Source organism: Miniopterus schreibersii (genome assembly GCF_964146895.1).
Source record: "Miniopterus schreibersii genome assembly, chromosome: 12".
NCBI classification, from domain to species: Eukaryota; Metazoa; Chordata; class Mammalia; order Chiroptera; family Miniopteridae; genus Miniopterus; species Miniopterus schreibersii.
In genome coordinates this window covers 52,823,872-52,847,464 of record NC_138112.1, presented here as the reverse complement: position 1 = coordinate 52,847,464, position 23,593 = coordinate 52,823,872, and the positions used below count along the sequence as shown (strand labels likewise).

Genomic DNA, 23,593 nt, shown 5'->3' with positions numbered 1-23,593 from the left:
TGACTCTCTCGTCATTAATGTTTCTATCTCTCTCTCTCTCTCCTTTCCTCTCTCTGAAATCAATAAAGATATATTTTAAATAAATAAAGAGAATGTGGTGACCACCGTATGGCTATCACTAAATATACAAACAAATCTCTCTCTCTAAAATTGACTGAAAAGAAAAATGTTTATCCAAACCCCACTTTCCTCCTGCAATGCAGTTGGAAATGAGAAATGAATTCAAGAGAAGTAAGATTACAAGACGGTTTTAGAGGACAGCTTAGCTTAGGAATAGAGCTTATGAACCCGAATACAACCAGTAGTGTGGTGCAGCAAAAAAACAAAACACACAGAAAAAAACACACACATAGGCTTTGAGGCCACATACCACTAATTCTATCACTTCTTTGCTCTGTGATGTTGGGCAACTCCCTTCTCTAAATCTAACTTCAGTTGTCTAGAATATGCACAAAGTAGTTTGTGTGGCCAGGGCAATAGAAGGAAAGTCTGAAAGTCTTGGGAAATAAAAGCAGAAATACAGTCACACTAAACAATGTTATATAGTATGAATAAGGCAGACATGTATGCCAGGGGCTTACCCTCTCTATTTCAGAGACAAATAATTATGCCCGTTATTGAAATCTGAAGGAAGAGGGTGGAACCAATAATAGCATGGGTAAAAATTCAAAATTAAAGATTTATTTCAGGGGAAATCTCAAGAAATATGAGTCTAAAAAACAACCATAAGCTTACTTGAGATTCTAAACTTTATTTAGTAGAGACACAGAAATTCATAAGATGCAGAAGGAAGGGTAATAATTCAACAAACAGTTATTGAATGAGGCACTGAGCTAAATGTTGAGAAAATATAGAGTAGGCATGATCCCTTCACAGCTTAAAGAGGAAACAGGTAAATTAACAGACAATTACAAACAGTGTAATAAACGCCATCCAAATAGTTCATTAAATGTCATCACAGAAAAAAGAACAGAAGCATATGCACAATAACAGAGACCTGAATGAACATCATAGGTCTGAGGTGGGTGGCAAGTAGGGCATGTGGCAGAAGAGAAGGTTGAAGAGATAGAATGAAGCTGGTGGTAAAGGGACTTTTACATTTGCCAGGAATTTATAGACCATTAAATTGAAAAGTGACATGATCAGATATAAAGTGAGATCCCTTTAATAGCAAAGAGGAAGATCTATTGAAAGTAAGTGACCAATTCAGAGGCTCTTGCAGTCATGCTGGTAAGAGGTGAGTAGGTGGCGATATGATGTTTTAAAGTACAAGAGAGGTGAGATATTAAGCAATCAAGAATATCTACTGGGTTCTGAATTCAAGTACCAATCAAGACAAGTAAGTAATATAGTATAATATTTAGAGTTTGCTATAATTTTGCTTTTAATTCAGGTCCAAATACTTGTTTTGAACATAAGGCCCAAATACTTGCCATGTAAAAGCAAACAACCCCTTCCAATGAAAAGCTTATATCCACAAAAAGCACATCTCAAACAGGGAAATCTTTTCTTATTACCTATTTTCTGATCACTGTTCTTTTGTGTGAACAGATGGGAAATTCTTCCTCTTTATCCAAGTGAGGGCAGAAACTTCAAATGGTAAGAACTTTCTGGCATGGATTTACAAACAGTGCTGAAATCTATTCCAACAACACAATGTGGGAGTATTTCAGCACAGGTTGGAACAGTTTCAGGTTCATCATTACCTCCTGAGAATACCTTTGATAAATAAAATCTTATAAGTAAGTAAGGCTAAAGTCTCAATTCTCTTGAATAAACAGCAATTATTCCGTTTTGTTTTTAACAGTCTAATCCTTATGGGCACGATTCCCACACTGCTGATAACTATAAGTGATAGCAACATATCCCATTCTTTAGAATAAAATTATATAAATATTACGGCTTTTTGTTTAGTTTTACCCTCCCTCGGGGGGGGGGGGTGTATGTATGTGTAGGGAGAGAAGCTTTCATTTTTTAAAATCATCTCCACCTAGTTCAGCTATTCCTAAATCCCTTTCCCAATTCAATACCTACTTTCTCTCCTTTTATTTTTCTTCTTGCTGCTTCCTCCTTTACATCCAAAGTATTATATATTAGTTTGTGTGTCTGCTTGGAAGACGTTAGTGAGAACATAGTGGTCCAATTCCTTGTCTCACACAAATCCACCCCAATGCCATGACCTAAAGAGAAGTTTAAAAAAAAAAAAAAAGGCAATAACAGGAAAGGAAGGGAAGGCAAAAGAACCAACAATAAAACCCGGATCAATATAAATAAAGATCAGTCCTATACTGCTGCAGTATAGTTACCAAACTGGAAGGTATCTTAAAATCTTCTGGTCCAACTATTTTGTTAACAATTTCACACAGAGGGCACTGTAGGAGATGGGAGGGTGTGGGGAGAAGAGGGACTGTTTAAGCCTTTCCAACCTAATCTGGTTAGGAATTTAGGACTGCTTGCCCAAGAGATTTAGATTTTTTGGAATACTGACAGGCCTGTAGTCTGTATACCTGAAATTTGAAGAGGCAACACTGGCCCTAGGTGTAGAAGAAGTGTAGAAGTATCAGATAGTACCTAACTTCTTTTTCTAAATTCCTCAGTTGTCTCACAGAGTGGTTTCCAATGGCAAGGATATCTTCTTGCCTCAGAATGTTATTTATTGACCCTCAATCTGAAAAATGCAAATGTATTTTAAATGCACTTTAAGCACTATTTTGCTATAGTGCCTTTTTGCATAGGGCCTTTTTGCAGTAAAAATAAGTTTTCTATTGGAAGCAGATGAATCCTGAATAATCAGTCATTTACCAGTTTGCTTTGGGTAATCCATCAAAAATAGTGCAATGAAATAAAAGAGATGGCCCTACTCTCATATTCTCCTTAAGCCATCCTCAATCACTATTTGTCTTACCATCCTCCCTCCCCCAAAAAGGGAAATCATGTATTTAAATAAGGAATCATGCCTTTTAATAATTACCTAATCCAAATAAATTATCTATAAAGGTACAGTGGCCTAGAAGGGAAGGTGATCTGCAGAGTCACAGAGTTAGGGTCAGAAGCCAGGCCTCCACATTTCCAGTCTAGAAAAAGCAAGCTACAACAATGGCCATGGAGTGGTAAGTCTGCTACCTGGCTAGGCTTGCTGGACTAGAACAGGCTGGGTAGTTTCACTGCCCTCTCCCACTCTCACCTCCCACATACATCTCAGCTACATCCATATTTCAGTACTTTTTGTCATCAGATTATTGTCATCTCCATATGTAGCAAGCAAGCACTGTTTGTTAAAAGCTTTATGAACAACGTCTAATTTAATCATCAGAAGCTCCTATGACATAGGTTCTTCAAAGTAGAAAAGGCTAAAAAAATCAGGAAAGAGACCAGAGCCAAGAAGATGTGCTGGTAATAAAGCATCAAGCTACTTGAAACAAATTCAAGATTTTAGGCTAAATACATAGAATAGGAAAAATGAAGCACATTATTGCCTTGCTCAAGAGCTGTCTTAGCCTAGCAATGTCTTAGCCTGGCAATCAAATCTCAAAACAATTAAGCACCAATTCACATTTCTAATCTCATTTCCTTTAATGCTGTATTACATTTCTTTGGGTTTCCTTTTATATGCTGTGAATGTAGTAAATTATGAATTAATGGTTTTTTCCTCACTCGAGAGTACAGGGTGCTTAAAAGCATAGAATACGTAAACTTCCTGATGACCACTACAGTTCTAGAAACATAACACAAACTCAAGAACACATGCTGACAAGAATGACAACCACAAGCATAACTATAAGTACCATAGATAAGAAAGGGAAAATTGGAAAAGTCTGCAATAAAGTCAGTATTCCTGAATGTCTTGGTGACTAAAGAAACTTGATGACCCATTGGCCAAGAGCAAGGCTGACAAGAAGAATCTAGTTTATAGCTCAGGTATAAAAAGCCAAAGCTCTTTTGTACAGAACTGATAAGAGAAGGGATCCAAAGCAACATTATTAAAATGAAGAATATAATTGAGAATAAGAGCCACCAAATATTACATGATTTCAGATACTAGAGAGAGGGTGAAGGGAAGCTGTCAGGGGAAAGGGGGGAGGGGTAGGAAGTAAAGAGATAAACAAGAAAAATAGCAGGGAACAGAGATTTACTCAAATGGAAAAATGTCATAGCTTTGAAGAGATCAGCATAAGATATGGTAATGAAGCTCAAATAACCTACTGACCTTTAGACCAAATGGATTTTTTTTCCTGTTAAATTTATACATTTCTCAGAATTCTATGGCTGTTTAGAATCCTCAATAAAACTCCAAATACCCAGCTAATAAGTTTCAAATTAAAACATACGCACACACACACACAAGGAAATGGTAATGTGGTGTGGCCAATCCATGAACAAAAATAAAAACAAAATGGGGTTGAGTAAGAAGGCTGAAAAAGAACAATCTGTTGATCCTGAGAAAGGTTCTGGTGATACTCTTAGACAAGAGAGTATGTAATCCAGCATTTCCCAAAGCATTAAATTCTTCAAGCACATTCACAAGGTTCTTGGCAAAACACAAAAGGGGGGGGGGAATTCTTCGGTCAAATAATAAGTTTGTGCAACAATGAGTTAAACAAAGTTAAAAACATTTTGCTTTTTTGCTAGAATTCTTACATCTCGGTGTTCAATGAGACTCTCCAAGAGGATAGGCTATGCTATGTTTCTAAAACTTAAGTTGGCATAGAATTTTTTAAAACACCATTAAGCAGACTTAAGGAAAAATGAGTGAAAACCAAAAGATCAGATGATTGCCTCTGTATTTTAAACTTTTGTAAGGAATGAGAAGAACAAAGACTACCTACTGTATTCCAACAAATCTAAAACCATACTCAGTGTAAGCATAAATCTTATGTTCCCTGAAAAAAAGATCCTACCAATTAAGTTTTGACATGTCATCATTTGTAAAAGGTGTCCCAATTTCAATCAAATAACTTCAAAAGGAATATTTAAGAGGAATGATTAAAAGCTGTAGCATCCATTAATTGTCATCTAGCTCATCTATCGTAGAACTAGATCAAATACTTTTCCTACATTTTTCTTTGGCATAATGCCTAAATCTGGCACACTAAAGTGCTGCCATAGATTGCCTAATATGTTTGGTATACAGATAGTGTTGAGGGTTTTGAATGTTATTAACTTGCTGGGCTTCATATTCCACTTTTGATTATGGGTAAATAATTCCCATCTCACAGAGATGCTGAGTGGATTTAGAGAAATGATACATGTAAACTGCCTGGAAACAAGGAGGTGCTTAATATGTAAATTCTCTCCTCTTTCTTTCTTTCCTCAGTAATTCACCCTGACATTTTATGCCCTTGCCAGATATTTGATCTCTTCAGCCAAAATATCTTCCTTGTCTTGATTTTTCCTTTAATCTTCTGGAACGTGAAGAACACCCAATCAATCCCCCCTTGCAAAATCCTTCATACAAACGAAAGTGCTTCAAACAAATACGAGCAAAATGAAGAAACAGAATCTTTCAAAAACTCTTCATTTTTAATGAATAAATTAAGGTGAAATTAATGCAATGTAAAGGAATCTAAGCATGACAATTTGTTTTTATTAAATAAAATACAGAGTATTTAGTTGGAGAATGGCTCTTACTTGAAAAATCAATATACTATTATTATATGAACTAGTTTCTGTGGAGCATAAGAGACTTCTCTCATGCACTGCTAAATTAGCAAGCTAAAAAGAAAATTGTGTTAAATAATTTTTAAGAGGAAAAAAGGCATCGAGAAAGAGAGAAATTAAACACAAATGACACAGGGTTCATGAAAGGGCTTTTAAAAAATCAACATGGTAACTATAGGTCTATTCAACAGATTTAAAAAAACCTTAAAGCAAAACAAAAACCTAAATACCAAAGAACAATTAAGCAAGTTGCCAAAGACAAAATACTTTGGTGGGATGTCAATCAGTAACACTGAGCTGACAACTGTGCCTTAATTAATTTTAAAACTGTTTCCAATTAATTAGTATAGAACACTAGAGGCTTCATGCTGCCTGTGACTCAGTGCACTGACTCATCCACCAAAACTTTTCTTACAGAAGAAATATCCAAGCACCCGCCAGGATGCAAGATCAAAAGGAAAGAAGGTTCACCAACCTTCTTAGTTAAAGGCCTGTGATAAATTTAGATGACCGGAAGGATATGGAACAACTTTTCAGAAAGGCTTAATAGTCAGAAATAGCTTGAAAAGTTTGATTTGTTAACAATGAAAATGTATTACTTTAAAATCAGTTTTGCAAGTATATCTATGGAGAATGTTAGTTTTTTAAAACTACATATGATACAAATAATATAACCAATATTAGTGTTGAATTAAATTCACCTATTCATCATATGTAAATATCCCATATTTCCTAACTCCTTAAAATAGCAGTTAAACAAAATTTAGACATAAACAAAAACCTAAAATCATGATATACATTTAGCCCACAGAAAATTTCTTATATTTTTTTCAGATTTAGTTTATCCTTAGTGTGACCCAAGTTGACCTTTCTAGAATATAAATGCCTTAAATGGTTCTTAAAAAAACAAAACTATAAAATATGATATAAAAAAGAAGGTAATTAGCTTTCTTTGCTTTTATTATAAAATTGAATTCTACCTAACTAAACATTTTATTAAATCATAGAGTTGTAATATAGGCAACTATTTTTTTAATAGTTTAGAAATGCTTTTGGGTTGGGAGAGTGGGCAAAGGACCGGAGAAAAGAAAAATGAAAAAGTACTCCCTGCAGGGAAAACAAAGACCCTTTATTCAGGAAATAGAATCTAGAAAAGGGGGTGCTTCATAGGCCACAGCCAGCCTCAATATCCTGAAGAGCCTACCAGGATATGATGATAAAAGATAAATTTAATACCAAGTCAGTTCCCAAACAAATTGCCAATAAGGGATCCATTATGATGTAGCTATCTACATGTAAATTTTTAATACCCTATGATTCAAAGAAAATTGAGATGACTTACAAAGATAATTTAGAAAGTAAAAAAGCAAAAAAAATGGAGACAATTTAAAAAGTATAATTAAAGTAAATAGTAAGACTATTACTCAAAACATAGGATATAAAATGTTTATGTCCTTTAATAAGGGCAGGCCACAACATCTATCTGAGTTTCCTAGAAGCCACTGCAAAGAGAGAAACATGCAGTTATATCATTTTCCATATCCACAAAAATATTAAACACAAACACACACAACCTAGTCCTTCAAAAGTACCTTGAAAAAATAATTTCCTATCAGTCCTCATGAAGAAATCACAGTAAACTACCTCCTCCTCCATCCCTAGAGTGAACACGTTTCAAAGTTGTTACTTTTAATATTCCTCAACAGAAGCTATGAAATAAAAGGGAAGCATGATTCAGTAAATCCAATTCTAAGAATGTGAAAATGATGTGGTCCAAGTACACTGCAATCCCTCATAAAATTTTCTTCCTCAAATTTTTTACAGGTAAGCTGTGACAGAGAGTTCAAAGTCATAATCTAAGACGACAACCTAAAGTATGGCTATTTTATGTTGTTTGCTAAAGAGTAGGTCTACATATTTTGACAGTAAGCCAAACAGGAAATGTGATAAACATATATGAAATCTAATGAGTCTAATGAGAATACCTGCCTGAATTAAAGAAGGGCTTCATGAGTCTCATTCCATAAAAGATAGATGGTACTTATTGGGGATACGATGGTGAACTTGTCCCATCCTCCCAATGGTTATAGTACTGAGGACCACATGTAATTAAATAAATAACTACAGGAATGGTAAGAATAATAGGATTGAGTGCCCACGGAGAAGAACCTACCCTGAAAATGAAATCAGTAAAGGCTTTCCAAAGAAACCACTATCTACACCCAGACCTGAAGCAGGAGTTAGCTCAGAGGTTCCAGTTCACAGTGATCATAGGTCCCAATCAGTCCTCCTGTAAGCTTATCTTCCCTACTCCAACCACTAAATGATGGAGCTAGTTAAAGATTAGGACACTCTTTCAGTTTTTACTAACATGCTGAAAACTCGATGACATGACAAAAATCACTAACATGTAACTATTCGGAAGTGTTTCCTGACTTTCCTCTCCCTAAGCCATAAAAAAAACATCTGGCTTTGTGCTCCCAGTTCCATTCATAGTTTTGAGAAATGCATAACGAACTTGCACTATTTTGAAATAATTGTTGTTTTAATGGACTGTGTTCTTTTGACCACAATAGTCTTCAAGGACTGTATCACACGGGTTATGACTTCTTAAAAAATAAATCTGACAAATTTTTGTCTCATGCTCAGACCTCTCCTCAAAGCTCCAGAACAATATATCTAACTAACTCTTGAAATTCTATTTTGGCCATCTTAAAAGCATCTAAAAACATGTCTATAACAAAATATAAGATCTTCTTCTTCAAAAAAAATGAGTTTTTATCTATCCAATGACAAGATCAAACACCTACCTTAATAGCTCCCTCTCTCTTCACCTCATATCTAACTCCTCAGCCCATTCTGTCTATTTTAAATAAAAACCTCTCAAATCTGCCCAGCCCTCTCCATCTAAACTGCCACCACTCTAGTCCAAACTATCAACACCTCTTTAGATAAATTCAATTGCTTTCTCACTGGTCTCCTTCCATGCACCATGTACAACCCATTCCCAGCCTACCATCTGTAATCTAGTCTCCACAAGACAATCTAAATGTTCTTTATAAAATATTTATGTAATCTCGTTACCCCTCCCCATCCCCTGCTGAAAACTTCTCAATGGATTCCCATTGCTAGTAAGCTAAAAAACAAAATCCTTAGTATGGACTCAGGCCCAGCATTTTCTGATCTCTCTACCTTAATCTCTTTCCATCTCTTCGTTGCTTTCTACACTTATCCACACTAGTCTTCTTTAGGTTTCTCAAAAGTACCCTGTTTTCTTACACAACAGCATTTCATATGCTGTTTCCTGTCAGAAATGTTCTTACCCATTCTTTAGATCTAAGCTGATAAGCCTTTCCCAAACCCCTACACTAAATCAGAAGTCTGTTAACCATTCTCAGCAGTGAAAACCTCTCCTTTATGGCAATTATCACAATTGAAACTCTGTTTTTATTTGTGTATATTACCTCTCCGTGCTACATAATAAATAATCCTAAATTTAGAGGCTTAAAACAATACACATTTACTAATGTCACAGTTTCTACAGGTCAGAAATACAAAAGCAGTTTAAGCAGGTGGTTCTGGTTTGGGGTGTCTCATAAGGGTGTAGTCAGTGTCAGCCAGGGCTGCATTCATCTGAGGCTTGTTTAAGCTAGAAGATCTGCTTCCAAGATGGCTCACTCACCTGGTGCTGGGTTTTGGCAGCAGGATTCAGTTCCACCCTATGTAGGTAGATCTTTTCATGCACTGATTAAGCATCCTAATGCCATAGCAATGGCCTTCTAGAGCAAGCAATCTAAGAGATAGCAAGAAAGAAGCCACAGTTTCTTTCCTGACCTAGCCTCAGAACTCATACACCATCATTTCTGCAACATCTTATTGGTTACACTGGTTAACCCAATTGTTGTGGAAGGAACTACAAAAGATAAAGAATACAGGAAGTGAAGATCAATGGAAGCCATCCTGTAGATTATCATAGGTGTTAACTGATCTTTTTAAAATCTTCCCTAATGCATTAATCTCCAGGACCTAGACTGAAATGACTATAGTAAGCCTGACACTACCTTGAAGTCTTATGATTAATCTTAGTCACAACTCCCATACCCAAGACACCCTATTTCCTGCCGTACACCAAAAAAATCCTCCTTAAAGCACTTACACCTTCCTCCTACCCTTCAACCAGTATTTCTAGCCCAATTACTCCAAAAGACATTTTAAAGGTGATTTTTCTAAAGAAAAACTTACAAAACCCTCAAAATTTACATACCCTAAGATCCACCTTTGTCTTTTCCTTACATCATATTACTCTCAAATAATACTCCCAGAACAAAAAGGATTTTGTTCTTTATGACTTATTTTAACAGGTATCACATAAAATTTTCTATTTTGTAAGATTTAGAAGCTGCAATTAATTCCTTATGCATCATTATTCCAGTAGGTCTATGGACTTCCAAATCTGAGGAGATGAAAATGTAAAGTTTTAAAATACACCTTCCCTTTAATCATATCAAACTTGAATTGATTTTTGGAATAAAAATTAGGCCAATACTTTATTCAAATAAAACAGTAAAATTATAATATAATGCAGTGGGGAAATAAGAGTTGTTTTTGAAATTTGATTTTCACCAAACTTTTCAGGAACCTGCCTGTGATGACAAAGACAAACAAGTAAAAAAATAAAATTAAAAAATACATTGTATTGTGTATCAAAGATGAAGATATAATTCTCAAATAATGTACCACATGCCACACCAAAGTGTTTTTTCAAAGGACAGATAACTGAAAAACTCGCATTAGGGTAAATATAAACTCAATTATAGTTTATGAAAATCTCATGGGGGAACCCCCACAGCGTGAACTTAAAAGCAGCTGAAATTAATTTGTTAATTGATTTAATGAATTCATTTTTAAGATTATTAAAGGCTCACGATAAAATAAGAAAAAGAGATTGAGAACAAGTTATTTTCTACCAGTTTAAAACATAATCTAAGTAACATATTAATAAGAAATTGGATTTTATGAAATATCTAATTTTTTCTCATATGAAAGTGATATATATTTTAATATAGAAGAAATGTAACTTAATAGGAGATACCACCCATGCATACAATTGTGATATATCACACAGTGCCACTTAAGTCAGCTGTGACCATTACAATGCACCATACCAAGACCACATCTGTTACTATGAGGCAAACAAAAAGATACCATTTTTTACAACTCAGACTTCTCTACAGAGATACCCAAGAAATATAAGAATTAATACTAATCACAGTGACTTCAATGGAATGGGCATTTCTCCCAGGAAAGACTGAAAGTAAAAATATATTTCACAAAGCACATATACTTCAGGAACCACTTCTAATGTTTACTATCAAGGATGGGGTTTTACCTTATAAATAAAGCTGAAAGCCTCATCAAATCTCATGTAATTCCTTGGATAACCATTTTTTTATCATTCTAAATTTCTATTTAAAATTAAAAATACTGTTCCATATTACAAATGTCACCTAGTTTAAAATAAACACAATATCAAAACAGCACTTCACTAGGCTTTAAGTTAATGTTTTAAAAGCAATACTTCTGATTGATTAGGATCACCAGAAATAAACTGCTGCAAATATGATGATTCTTCCAAATAACAAAAACTGTTAACATTAAACAATGGTGACTCCATGAAAACTTTACTTTGAACAAAAGATGAAACCGCAATGATTCCACTGCATTTAGTGCATTTGGATATGTTTCAAGAAAATATATAGGACCAATTATTACATTTGTATTCAACACACTCACTGATGGCAAGAAAAAACAGAGAGAAATAAACATTTTAATGGGAAGGGTTAGGCTTTTGTACTGATCTTTATATGGAAAAGGAATGCTAGGAAGTACAGTAGAAAAGAAGGAAAATGCTTATGTAGCTAAAAGAGAAACTGTGCTGAAATTATACTCTTCACCAAATCCAGTCAAGAATTATTACTGTGCCAGGCCACCAAGTGTTAACATAACCTGGCTACCAGCTACATCAGCGTTAGGGGTAGAATGGGAGAAGAGTTAATAGGAACAGGAGCTGAGATGGTAAAAATAAACACACAAACAAAAACTTCACTATCTTGCACCAGGATTCTACCTGAAATTTTGTTGCCAGGTAATTGCCTTCCTAATATCTCCAGGGTTTTAGGTCACTGTGTGGGTCTAATTAATCCACACCCCGCCCTGTGACTTCTCCCCCTAACCCAGTGACGCTCAGTGGGGGCATCTGAAACCATGTTTAGGCTCTCACAAAGAACTGGAAGGCTGCTAGCAGTTAATGGATGAGGTACAAGAATGCTGGACGACCTTCCACAATGCACAGCAGAGTGCTGCGAAATAACCCAAATGCACACGGCATCCAGTTCATCAAGGGGAAAGGAGAGGAGGACAGTCACCTAAGCCTGGAACCAAACTTTGTTACACATCACACAGTACTCTACACAAGGACTGAATTTTATACTGAATTTTCTAGGAACACAACTACTGTGTACACTGAGAAAAACCTCACCAAGAACAGCTTTGCATTTCAGAAAATCAAATCACATTAACAATGCCATTTGTCGTATACAAGTGGTCAGTCCAACACCCCTTTGTCAGTCTGCATGTGCAGATGTTGCATTCAGTCACTACGTTTATAAGTGCAAACCTCTGATCCGCTGACAACATATCCATCTCAAATCCAGTGACCTTCACCTCTCAGTCAGGTGCTGGACCTTTTATCAGCTCAACATATTCTAACTGAAATTTTAAACTCAAATACTCTAACCACCACTACTCTAGTTCTTGCATGTGCACATATACTTAATGTTCTTTTTCTCTCTCACTCCTCCAAATAAACTACTTGTTCACTGTTTTATCCCTCATGTTCCAATATAAAAATAATAACCCAAACTATAACTGATAAAGTGTTTACTATGTGCCAGATTCACTTTACATGTAAACATTTATTAATGCTCACAATATTCCAATGAGGTAGGACTATATATGTCCCCATTTTTAGATAAAAATTTAGGCACGGGAAAAGAGTGTAACTTGCCTGTGATCACACAGCTGATCAGCAGCAGAGTTCCAGAGCCCAAGCTCTAAACTACTACAGCACACTGACTCATTTTCCCATGACTGTTCCCCAACGTTAAACCATCTGAGTAGCCTACATAAAAAACAGAAATTTAGACAGGTTACTCCTTATCTTAAGATTCCCCACTGCCCCGAGAAAAAACTCCATGCGTATTGGTCCAATTAGCCTAATGGTATTCTCTGCCTGGAAGATGGCTTAAATAAAATTGTTGAGCTCTGACTAATTACTGAGGAAAGGGGGGCATATACACATGCATACATACACACATCTCTAAAAATAAGCTAACAATCCAATTGTAACTGCTGACAATTCACATTAGCCAGAGAACTTAACATGTGGTCCCTTCCAGAATGTTTTTCATTTTATAGGGACTCTTGATGACACTTAATATAACCCCAAAGCAATATATATATACTATATCTTTATAATAGAACTTTTTATTTCTGAGATCTCTTCTACAGCAGGTTGTTTCTTTTTTGTATCTCCAGTACCTAGCCCAGTGTCTGACATAGGATGTTTAATAAATGTCTGCTCTGTCTTGTGCTTTTTACCTCCAAAATAGCTTTCAAATCTGTCGATTCCTCTCCAACTGCCCAACTATCACCACTCATTGTCTGGACAAGGGCCTCATGATTGTTGGACCAATCCATGCTCAATAGTGTAGCCAAAACCCCTTTTCTAAAGGCAAACCTAATCATCTCTGACCTGCACCTCCCTCTCCAGCTTCATCTTTCACCACCTTCCCTTTTCATTTTCAGCTCACTCAGTAGCTTGCTTCCAATCCTTCATTCTTATCATGTTCCAGACCAATATCAAAACTTTACACATGTTCTCTTCTCTCTGAAGTGTTCTTTGCTCTACCTATTAATTCTTGAGATTCTTGGTTCATGGCTACTTCCCCCACAGGCAAGCCTCACCAGCCTGCCTCAACCAGCTTAAATACTCCTGTTTAGTGATCTCATAGCACCATACATTCTCTTTAACAGCCATGAAATTTTACTTCGGTGATTATTTGATAAATGCCTGTTGCCCCCACTAAACTGTAAGATAATCATACATTCAGCATAATGGAACCAGAATGGTGTAAACCTACATATAGAAGACGTTACAGGAAATGGAGAATTTGACACTAACACCTCTTCTCACCCCTGGCTTTCAGAAGGCCTATTCACATTAAGCAAAAATGATTGACTGTCTTTGATATGAGTTTCTCAAATAATTTATAATACTTACTTTGAATAAATCCTGAAATAATTTGTTTTCATTTTGTATGTTATCAATCATGCTTTTAAGCTAATGACTCTTCAAGGGAAAACTTAGCTGTAGAAAGATCTGGGCAGTTTCTATTACCAACATGATGTTACAAAAATAAATATTAAAACAAGAAAACATTATAAAGCATTTCTCTCTCATAGTCATCTCCATTCTCTCTTCTGAAAAAAAATCTCACTTTGTATTTAAATTATAAAATAGTCCCTAGGAAGAGAAGTTGGTTTCATGTTCGTTCATTCATTAAGGTAGTTCGCTATTTTGATAATTTTAAATGGAGCAAAATCAAGGCTTTCTATTTAAAAATGTTGGTTTCACATATTTTGCTCAAAGAAGAAATCATCCGGGTGACAATACCCCGTACTAGTGGAAAAGTTAGTCTTCACAGGACCATTATGAAGGTCATTTGAAAAGGAGGAGGATGATTATATTTGTTTTGATTCCTTCATGATTTCTGCTACAAAGGAAAAGTAACAAAGTCATAGAGAACAGACAGACATGTGGTAGCGAGGGCTGGAGAAAGATAGGAAACAGACAGAGAAGATGGAAATTCATGAAGTTTGTTTCCCTTTATAGTATTAACATTGTTCCTTCAAAGCATCATCTTACAGTTTCCTTCCCTTGACACCACCCTTTCCCTCTATCTTCATTTCTAAGCCTCGGTCACTTAATGGCTCTCCTCAATTTATCCTATACTTTACTTTGAGCAATTTATCTCCCTCTCCTGCCATCATAACTATAAGATCTTCTTGCCAGAGTGAAAGATCAATCTGGGAACAAACTGAAAAACCCAGTGAGCTGACCGAGATGGGTCAGAACTCCCCTGCAGTGCTGTGAGGGCCCAAGCAGCGTAATGTGCTCGGAATGACCGAGCACTGAAACAGTCCCTAGTGCGCTGTGCAGGCCAGTGATCTGTTCTCTAAGGACAAAGCCAAACTGGCTAACCTATGGAATTAAGGGGCCTCATACAGGTTCCGAAGATCTTGTGGGCCAACCACTAGACACATAAGAACTAATACTAATAATCTAGCACACTGAGTAATCTGATTATTAGCTAGAAGCATTCAATTCCAACCAATATCACTTATTGCTACATGGTTCCGTTACAACAGAAGCACTGGAAATATTTACTCTCCTTTCTATAGGTAACATAAGATCAGTACTAATGAAAAGCATAGACAATGATATATGAAAGTGCTTTGCAAACAGTAAACTCTTATACAACTCTATGTTATTATGGATAATATTCTTTCCAGCATACACTATGGAAAATCCTCCATCTTTATGAATATATTCAATATCCAGAGTTAATTTCTTTCGCTTTCCAGAAAGAAAAAAAATTAGACAACAAAAGAAAAAGTTAGGTTCTATATGGAAATTTAACTGTAAATACAGAAAAATATACTATATACCACAAAGAGAAAATAAATATAAGGAAAAATATGTTTAAATTAGGATATATAGTGATATAACATCTCATATATCAAAGACTCAAACCAACCAAGTAAAAAAGTTAGTAATTAACAAGAAAGAGGAAATGTTGCTACAAAAAATGGACATACTTTCTAAGGCAACATTCACCAAAGTAAATAAAATCTTTAAATGTGCATAACCTCCTGGTAAATGGTATTTGTTTCACCCAAAGGAGACAAAAAGGAGCACACACAAAGGAAAAATAAGAGAAAGGGAGAGTTCACAGAACATTACAAGATGAGTCACCATAACCTTTGCAACTTGGTTTATTGTAAAGTAACATTTTAAGCATGCTACTTACAGCTCAGCAGTTTGTTATATGAGGAGAAGGTAGGGGAAGAAGAATAAAATAAAACACTATGAGAACTCACAGGGTCAAGGTACCCTTACTACCTCTCTTAACAAAAATAGTGAGGGACTTAGAAAAACACAAGGAAAATCCAGAACGACTAGACCTCTCCTCCTGCAGTAACTACGATGAGACTATTGATCAGGGCGGACCTAAATAAAGAGTAACCAGTACCCAGGATGACTCATACGAATGTGCTTTGTGAACAAAGAGCCTCACTTGTATGAGCTTCCCTGGAAAAATGGACCTGCTTTCTTCCTGGGTCTCTATTTACTGAACAAAAAAAACAAAAAAATGGTTCTTAAATAAATTTAAAATTCAATATTTTTATTGAATATGCCTGACTCTTAGATATAGAAGAACATCATTTTTCACAACCAAGGAACCACATTTATTTGAGGTTTTATTTAGGCCAGTGATTTTTAAAACTATAATTTCTAATTTAAGTTAAATTTTAAACAAAACTAAAAAGAAAATTAAAAAATCCTTATATTTTCACAGCAAAAATGAAGTAAAGATTCAGCTTCAGGATGACAAAATTACCAAGCAATAAGACAATTTAAAGACACTGGACAGTCAAAAGAATCGAGTAAGTTATTCATCTTATTTATCCATGTCCTCTGGTTATAATTTGCTTCTAAACTCTGATGAAGAGAATTATATACAGTTTTAAAAACACATTCATTTCCTGGCAGAAAGGCAAGGATATTCTCATGGATGCTAAACTCACTGGAAGTGGTGGGTATACATTCAAGAAATACACTATAATTATTTAAAAATTCAATATAATAATATAAGCATACATATTTCTTTACATGAGTGTGTACAAATATATATATGTAAAATAAATACTTTAATTGTACTATATCATTATGAAAAAATAAGTATGAACATGTTATTTTACTTTTAGTTATAAACAATGCATCTACTTCTAAAACTTCAAACAACTGTTAAAGAAACTAAATAACATTTAAGGCATGATTGAGTAGTTTAGCTAATAAAGACCTTATTTCTTTATAAATACCAAGTAAAATTAGAAAAAATACTCAAAAAACTCATTTCTGCATGAATTTTTCACATTTCTTATAACATGATATGAACATTTTATAAATCACATTAACTATATACACTCCCATTACAGAAAAGATGCTAAACTTACCAGGGGCATCCGTCCTCCTACATGCTCCATCCCAAAACTCTATGAGGAATTTCTAAATTTCATTCTTTGAGTGAATAAGATAAACTATAATTCTTATAACAAAAACCTTTGATAAGAATACTTAATAACAACAGCAAATGTTTATTGAGCACATATTACTTGGAAGACATTCTAAGCAGTTTACATACAAACTCATCTAATCCTCACTGTGGCCATACTGACACAGGTGCTATTTCCCCATTTTATAGATGAGGAATCTGAAGCACAACCATGAAAAGTAACTTGTCTAAAATTACACAGCTACTGGTACTAGTCCTTGCATGTCCCCTATCTCCCTCATAACTTATCACTCTTATAGATACCCCAAGCCACCAAGCTAAATAAGCAGTATTAGTGGAAAAGAACACCAAGTCTCCTATAACCTTCAAACTGCCACCATCTTCAGTTAGGCTGGATCATACTCTAGTTTTCAGAAACTAGGAATAAAAAATTGACCAAGATAGCCTACATTAAAACATTTCCAGGAGCAAGAAAAATGTTCTTAGAAAAAGTAATACATTCATACGAAGTTATTGACCCAGAAAATGAAATAATAAAAACTGGGAAAGGAGAAAGAATTATAATTTATTTAATTCCCTCTGTACCTCCCAAGGGAGAGGAAAATAAGAGGAATTTTTTTCTCTTTTAAATCAAACGCATAAATATTTTGCATGTATTTGCAAAACTAAATTAATATGTAGTAAATTGACTATGATGCAGAAGAAATTCCTAAAATCAATTATTTTCTTTAGGTAAGCATCTTTTAGGTATTAAAAAAAGAACGAATGAACTATTGAGTGACCAAGGCCTCATTCAAAACTACATTTATTTTTTTAAGTTCCCACTATGATCAAAAGTTTAATTTATAATTCACCATTGAAGGTGATGTGAGAAACAGTAATTAAGTGGGTGATTGATACAAGTGAGTGTGTGACTCATTGTCTGCAAAGGAAAATGATTTTGCGGAAAAGGCTGAGGAAGAAAAAAGCAAATAATGGATTCTGCAAGAAATGCAGACCTTTCCTGTCCAAGGACTGTCAACAGTTCTTTATTACTTGAAGATTAAGGGAACAGTGAATAAAGCTATCTGCCAGACAACAGAAAAGCTAAGGAGTAACATTGTGTCTAAGTGTACCTTACATTAAAGTTTTCAGAAGTACTTCATAAAACTAAACTTTCTATACAAAGTTACTAGAAAACCCAACTCAGACCAGAACAATGGAAATGTCAAAATAAAGCAACATAACATTTGTCAGGAACCTAAACAGAATGAAACAGCAAGGTAGGTCAAGTTGTAGACGGTCTAATTTTATTCTACTTTGTCTTAGGAAAAAACACAGATCCAATACTGATTTAGCAGACTAAGTGGCATTTGTTTTCATTTGGTTGCTTTTCTACATCATGGGTCAGCACAAAATAAATATTTTTTACTACTAGGTTTCACCAAATTTATGAAATGAGCTTTGGTTTCTCATTCCAGAGGTCAAATACAAGCCATTGAGTTGAGTTTTACTTTTTTACTAACTGCCCCTCCCTTCTTATATATATCTCAAATATATTATACATATTTATACTTTTAAAAGCCATGTATAGGTAAGAATATTAATTGTTATCCTTGCATTATCAATCTTTAAAGACTGTGAAAAGAATCTCATTTTGATGAAGTCATATTTAACAGAAAGTTTTATCCAACTTAACTTTTTAATTTACACTTTCATGTATGTTGTAGAGTCCCTACTATGTGACAGCATTGATCTAGGTGTTTAATACATATAATTTCATTTAAGAATACTAGGTTTATTTTGTTATATACTGTCTGAAGATAAGGAAAACAGGGTATTTTTATGATGGAGCAACCTAAGTCATATCACTGATAGCTTCTATATGAGCAACACCCAGCCATTCTAGCATATTTTATGCATATAGCTCAAAACTTAGTTCATGAAAACTGAGTGATCTAACTTGAAGAAGTCTCAAAAAAAAATTAAGAGCTGTAGTGTGTAGGTGCACACATGTGTATTAGACAACAGAGTCAAACCGGGGCAGTCCAATTACAGAATCTTTGCTCTTAATCACTAAGTCATTATATGCTAGAAAAGGTATGACTTTAAAAATGAAAATGATTTAGGTAATAACAGTAGTTTCTAGGATAGATCATATTTCTGAAGTCAGCAAGGTGAAAACTATCAGCTTTAATTATAAATACACATTTAAAGAAAATTTACTATAATAAAGGCTTTTTTTCCTTTTGTAAATGTGGTGAATTTTCACAAAGTTTCAACTTTCTGTTTTTGGCTCTCATATCACCTAACATTTTTGTAATCTCTTTATAGATATTAAAACATTTTCATATCTCAGATTTTATATAATGCAGCCAGCAACATTATAAATAATGCAGGTGTGATGATTTAATATTATGTGTAAACTTGGTGGCCACAGTGCCCAGATAGTGAAACATTATTCTAGATGTTTCTGTGAAATTTTTTTTTAAAAATAAGATTAACATTTAAATTCTTGGGTTGGGTAAAGCAGATTACCCTCCATAATGTGGGTGGGCCTTCTCTAATCAAATGAAAAGCCAATAGAACAAAGACTGACCTCCTGGAACAAAAAGGAATTCTGCCAGCAAGCTGCCTTTGGACTCACACTGCAACTCTTACCTGGATCTCCAGCCTGCCAGCCTACTGTGCAGATTTTGGACTTATTAATCCTCTATAATCATGTGAATCAATTCCTTAAAAATAAGTATCTCTTTCCCTCTCTCTCTCCCCCTCCCTCTCTACACACACACATACACACACACACACACACACACACACACACACACAGTCTAAGAAAACAGAGAAGAATTCAGATCTTTACTTCTGTCTCCAGTGATTCCTGAAAAGATACTAAAATTCTCAAAAAGATAAACTAGAATTCAGTTTCCATACCCTACCACTTAGCCAGTCTAATGTTCTTTTTCTTTTAAAACAGTTATCTGACAAAACTAATCAGCTCTGGAAAACAGTTTGGCAGATTCTCAAAAAGTTAAGCATAGAGTTACCTACCATCTATTTCACTCCTAGATATATACTCAAGAGAACTGAAAACACTGTCCACACAAAAATTTGTACGTGAATGTTCATAGCAGCATTGTTCACAGTAGCCAAAACAATGGAAACATAAATGTCATCAACTGAAGAACAGATTTTTTTAAAAGTGGCATATCCATACAACAAAATGATTCAGGGGTAAAATGAAATAAATTAGAGATACATGCTACAAAATGGATGAACCTTGAAAAACATGCTAAGTAAAAGAAGGTAGATGCAAAAGGCCATATATTGTGTAAATCCATTTATATAAAATGTTCATATTAGGCAAATCCATAAAGTCAAAAAATAGATTAGTGGTTGCCAGGAACAAAAAGAAGGGAGACAATAGAGAGTGAATGCTAATGGGTATGGGGTTTTCTGATAGAGTGATGAAAATGTTCCTCAATTAGGCAGTGGTAAGGACTGAAAAATCTTGTGATTATACTAAAATCCACTGAGTCATACACTTTAAAATTGTGACTATTAAGATAAGTAAGTTATATCTCAATTTAAGCGTTGAAAAATAAACAACAAATCAACTTACCTGCCCTTTTTGTGGTGCCAAACAACGAACAACTTCATCCACCATTACTGGAGTATGCAATTTAGTCATAGCTTCAGAATCTCTGTCTTGAGATGGGTGAAACTCTCGAGCTCCAGTTTGATCTGTTAGCTCCTGGGCTTCATAGTCATCATATCTTTCTGCTGTAGCATGTATCTTTTTTGGCCAGACACCTAAATTAAATATGCCAGCTTCCAACCAGCATGAAAGAAATTCTTTATAGGTTCTACAAAAGTATGGGGATCGAAGCATTCTGTAGGTCAACAAATCTAGAAAAAAAATTTAAATAGCATGATTGTTGGATTTTTAAAAAGAATGTTATAATAGTTAGGGGAAAGCAAATTAATAAGTAATATTTAACACAAAAAAATGTAAGTCTCATCATCACAAACCAGTGAAGGTGACTAATCTCCTTATGCAAGGCAAGGAATCCAAAACAACCCAAGAAACAATTTGAAAATGTAATTTTTAATGTGACCTAATTAGCTCAAAGACCTTTAATGTTTTAACCATCAAAAATGTGAAAACTGATTATTTAATTGTCATTTCTCTGCAATATACTTTTTTGAATTTTAATACAGTCTAAAGAATGGGTTTAATGCATTTGAACTGTTTATTTGAGAAAGATATCTGGATGACTGAAGGGATTATAAATATCCTACGTTAGGTGTAGGTGGTCTTTCAAGATCTTCTATTTGTTTTTCTCATAATACCAAATCTTCACCTTCAATTTAACTTTGAGAAAGTGTCCCTGGAAAAAGACTATGTGTGTACACCCAAAAATAAAAGGAGGTGCTCAGTGTCCCTGTAAGGTAAAAATCTTACAAACTTGACATGAATAATCTCTGAGATCATTTTTACCATGACCTATTTCAGGATGTATTTTTCAATCTAAACTAAAACTTTATAAACACTCCGCTGAGCACACTTTGTCATTTCACACCCACCTTTAACTATCTGTCCTTTGCCCCCTGAAAACAAACAAATAAAAAGTTGATACAGCCTCTATTTGTTCATACTAGCTCCATTTTATTCTGCAGTATGTAACTCTTTAAAACGCAGAAGGAATGTAAATACACTAACAGGAGATCTTTTGAAAGCATTATGCTTTTTACCAATTGGTTGGAAACACAACATTTTTGATACAACATACTACAGTAACACTACTCCTCCTTCCTCAGGTATTACGAATAATTTAAGAGTAAAGCCCACACCTTTATATCCACAAAATCAGATGTGCCCTAGGTGCTTAATAAATGTATTTTAGAAGATAAATGGATGGATAAATTCCAGATTCTACAGAATTAACCTTTTTATCAAAGTTTGCTTTAGGAAATTTCACCTGACTGGCCCTACAAAAAACCACTTTCTCAAAATCCTTCAAGAAACATAAATCCTGCGTAAATATGCCTTCCCTCATTTTTGCAATAGAAAATGAAGAACGTAGAAAAGTTAATCACATATAATGATCAGAGAAAAATTACAAATATATCTCTATATATCTAATATCATATAAATATAATATCAACAAGATGTTACCTTGAGGATAACATGTAAACTTTACCAAACACATAATACACAGAATTATGTGGCAAACGCAGAACAGAAAATATATGACAAAAAAAAATAGACTGGAAATGAGTGTTTTAAATAAAATTTGATTGTTCAGCAGTGACAAATTAGCCAAATAAATAATTGTGCTTTATGTTTGCCAGAAAATGTATACAAAGAAAACTCAGCTACCCTTTAGTTTAGTATTTCTAACATTTTTCAAAATAAAGCTAGCATTTACTGGGCACTTACTAAGTACCACTTATATTTCAAAGCCCACCACATGTACTAACTCATTCAATCCTTACAACTTAGAAGTAGGAACTATTCTTTCCATTTTAAAGATGAGGAAAACAAACACTGTGCCAAAAGCTTAAGAGCCATGAAGTTAGAAGTGTAACTCCAGCATTCTATTCCCAGAGCCTATAATTTTAACCTGTATGCTACATAGAATGCACGGGCTCTATTTCATACACTTATGTAACTGAATGGTACTTTGTATTGCTTACGTAGTGTAGAACCTCATGAATTACACTCTTTTGTGTGTGTTTTAAGGAGCCAATATCCTATTGCTTGGTCCTACTCCACATGGGAATACAGTATACTGTGGGGTACCCAACAGAGGATATACAATGTACAGGTCTAAATAGTGCAATGTGGAGTATTGAAACAATCTAAATTGTATGTCCAGATTTTGATGACTTTAAAAAAAAAATCAAACAAACATCAATTCCAACATAGGAATCAGAACCACATGGGAAAAAGCAAGTAGGATAGACAAAAATGCTGCCTGTGACATAAATTAATGCCAGCAATTAATTCTTTTCTTCTGTATTCAGCTTCCACCTATTTACTCAACTATGTCCAATGTACAAAGCCTGAAGATTTTATTATGCACTAATCGGCTACTAACATGGGTTAACATGGAGTAAGGCCCTCAATAACTTTCCTCCTTGGTTGTTTCCTTGAACACCTTGCAAGGAGGCAAGATCCAAAGAGAGCTCCTTCCCTGTCCTCTGCAGCCCAGTCTCCTACCGGACAACCCAAAGGAGCTCCAGCCCTGGGCTAAGAACCGGCCACCCTGAATGCCTGGAGGCAATTCACCTACCCTCGGGTCACAGCGGGGAAGGAGGCCGTCGGAAACCTGGCCCGTAGGGCCAAACCTGTGGTTTCCTAAGTCATTTCAACTTTTCCCTGCCAGCAAAGTAGGGTTTTGCTGTGGAGACCACGACGTTGGGCAGGTTACTGCCTCAGCTGTGGGACCACAAAGGGAGAGCGCTGCCTTAGAAAGCGGCTCTCTCCAGGGAACGACCGAGAACCGTCCCGGCAGCCAGCTTTCCCGCAGGGA

The 23,593-nt window shown here is 35.0% G+C and overlaps 1 protein-coding gene across 2 annotated transcripts in view; it reads right to left on the bottom strand.

Annotated features, from left to right (window-relative positions):
* Positions 1-23,593, bottom strand: part of METTL15 (methyltransferase 15, mitochondrial 12S rRNA N4-cytidine) — a 136,243-nt gene that overhangs the window by 110,159 nt on the left and 2,491 nt on the right. For both annotated transcript variants that reach the window (XM_081155750.1, XM_081155751.1), the window contains exon 2: positions 20,677-20,963. In XM_081155750.1, coding sequence (XP_081011876.1) covers positions 20,677-20,946 — 270 coding nt within the window. In that variant the 5' untranslated portion in view covers positions 20,947-20,963. The remainder of the gene's footprint in view (positions 1-20,676; positions 20,964-23,593) is intronic.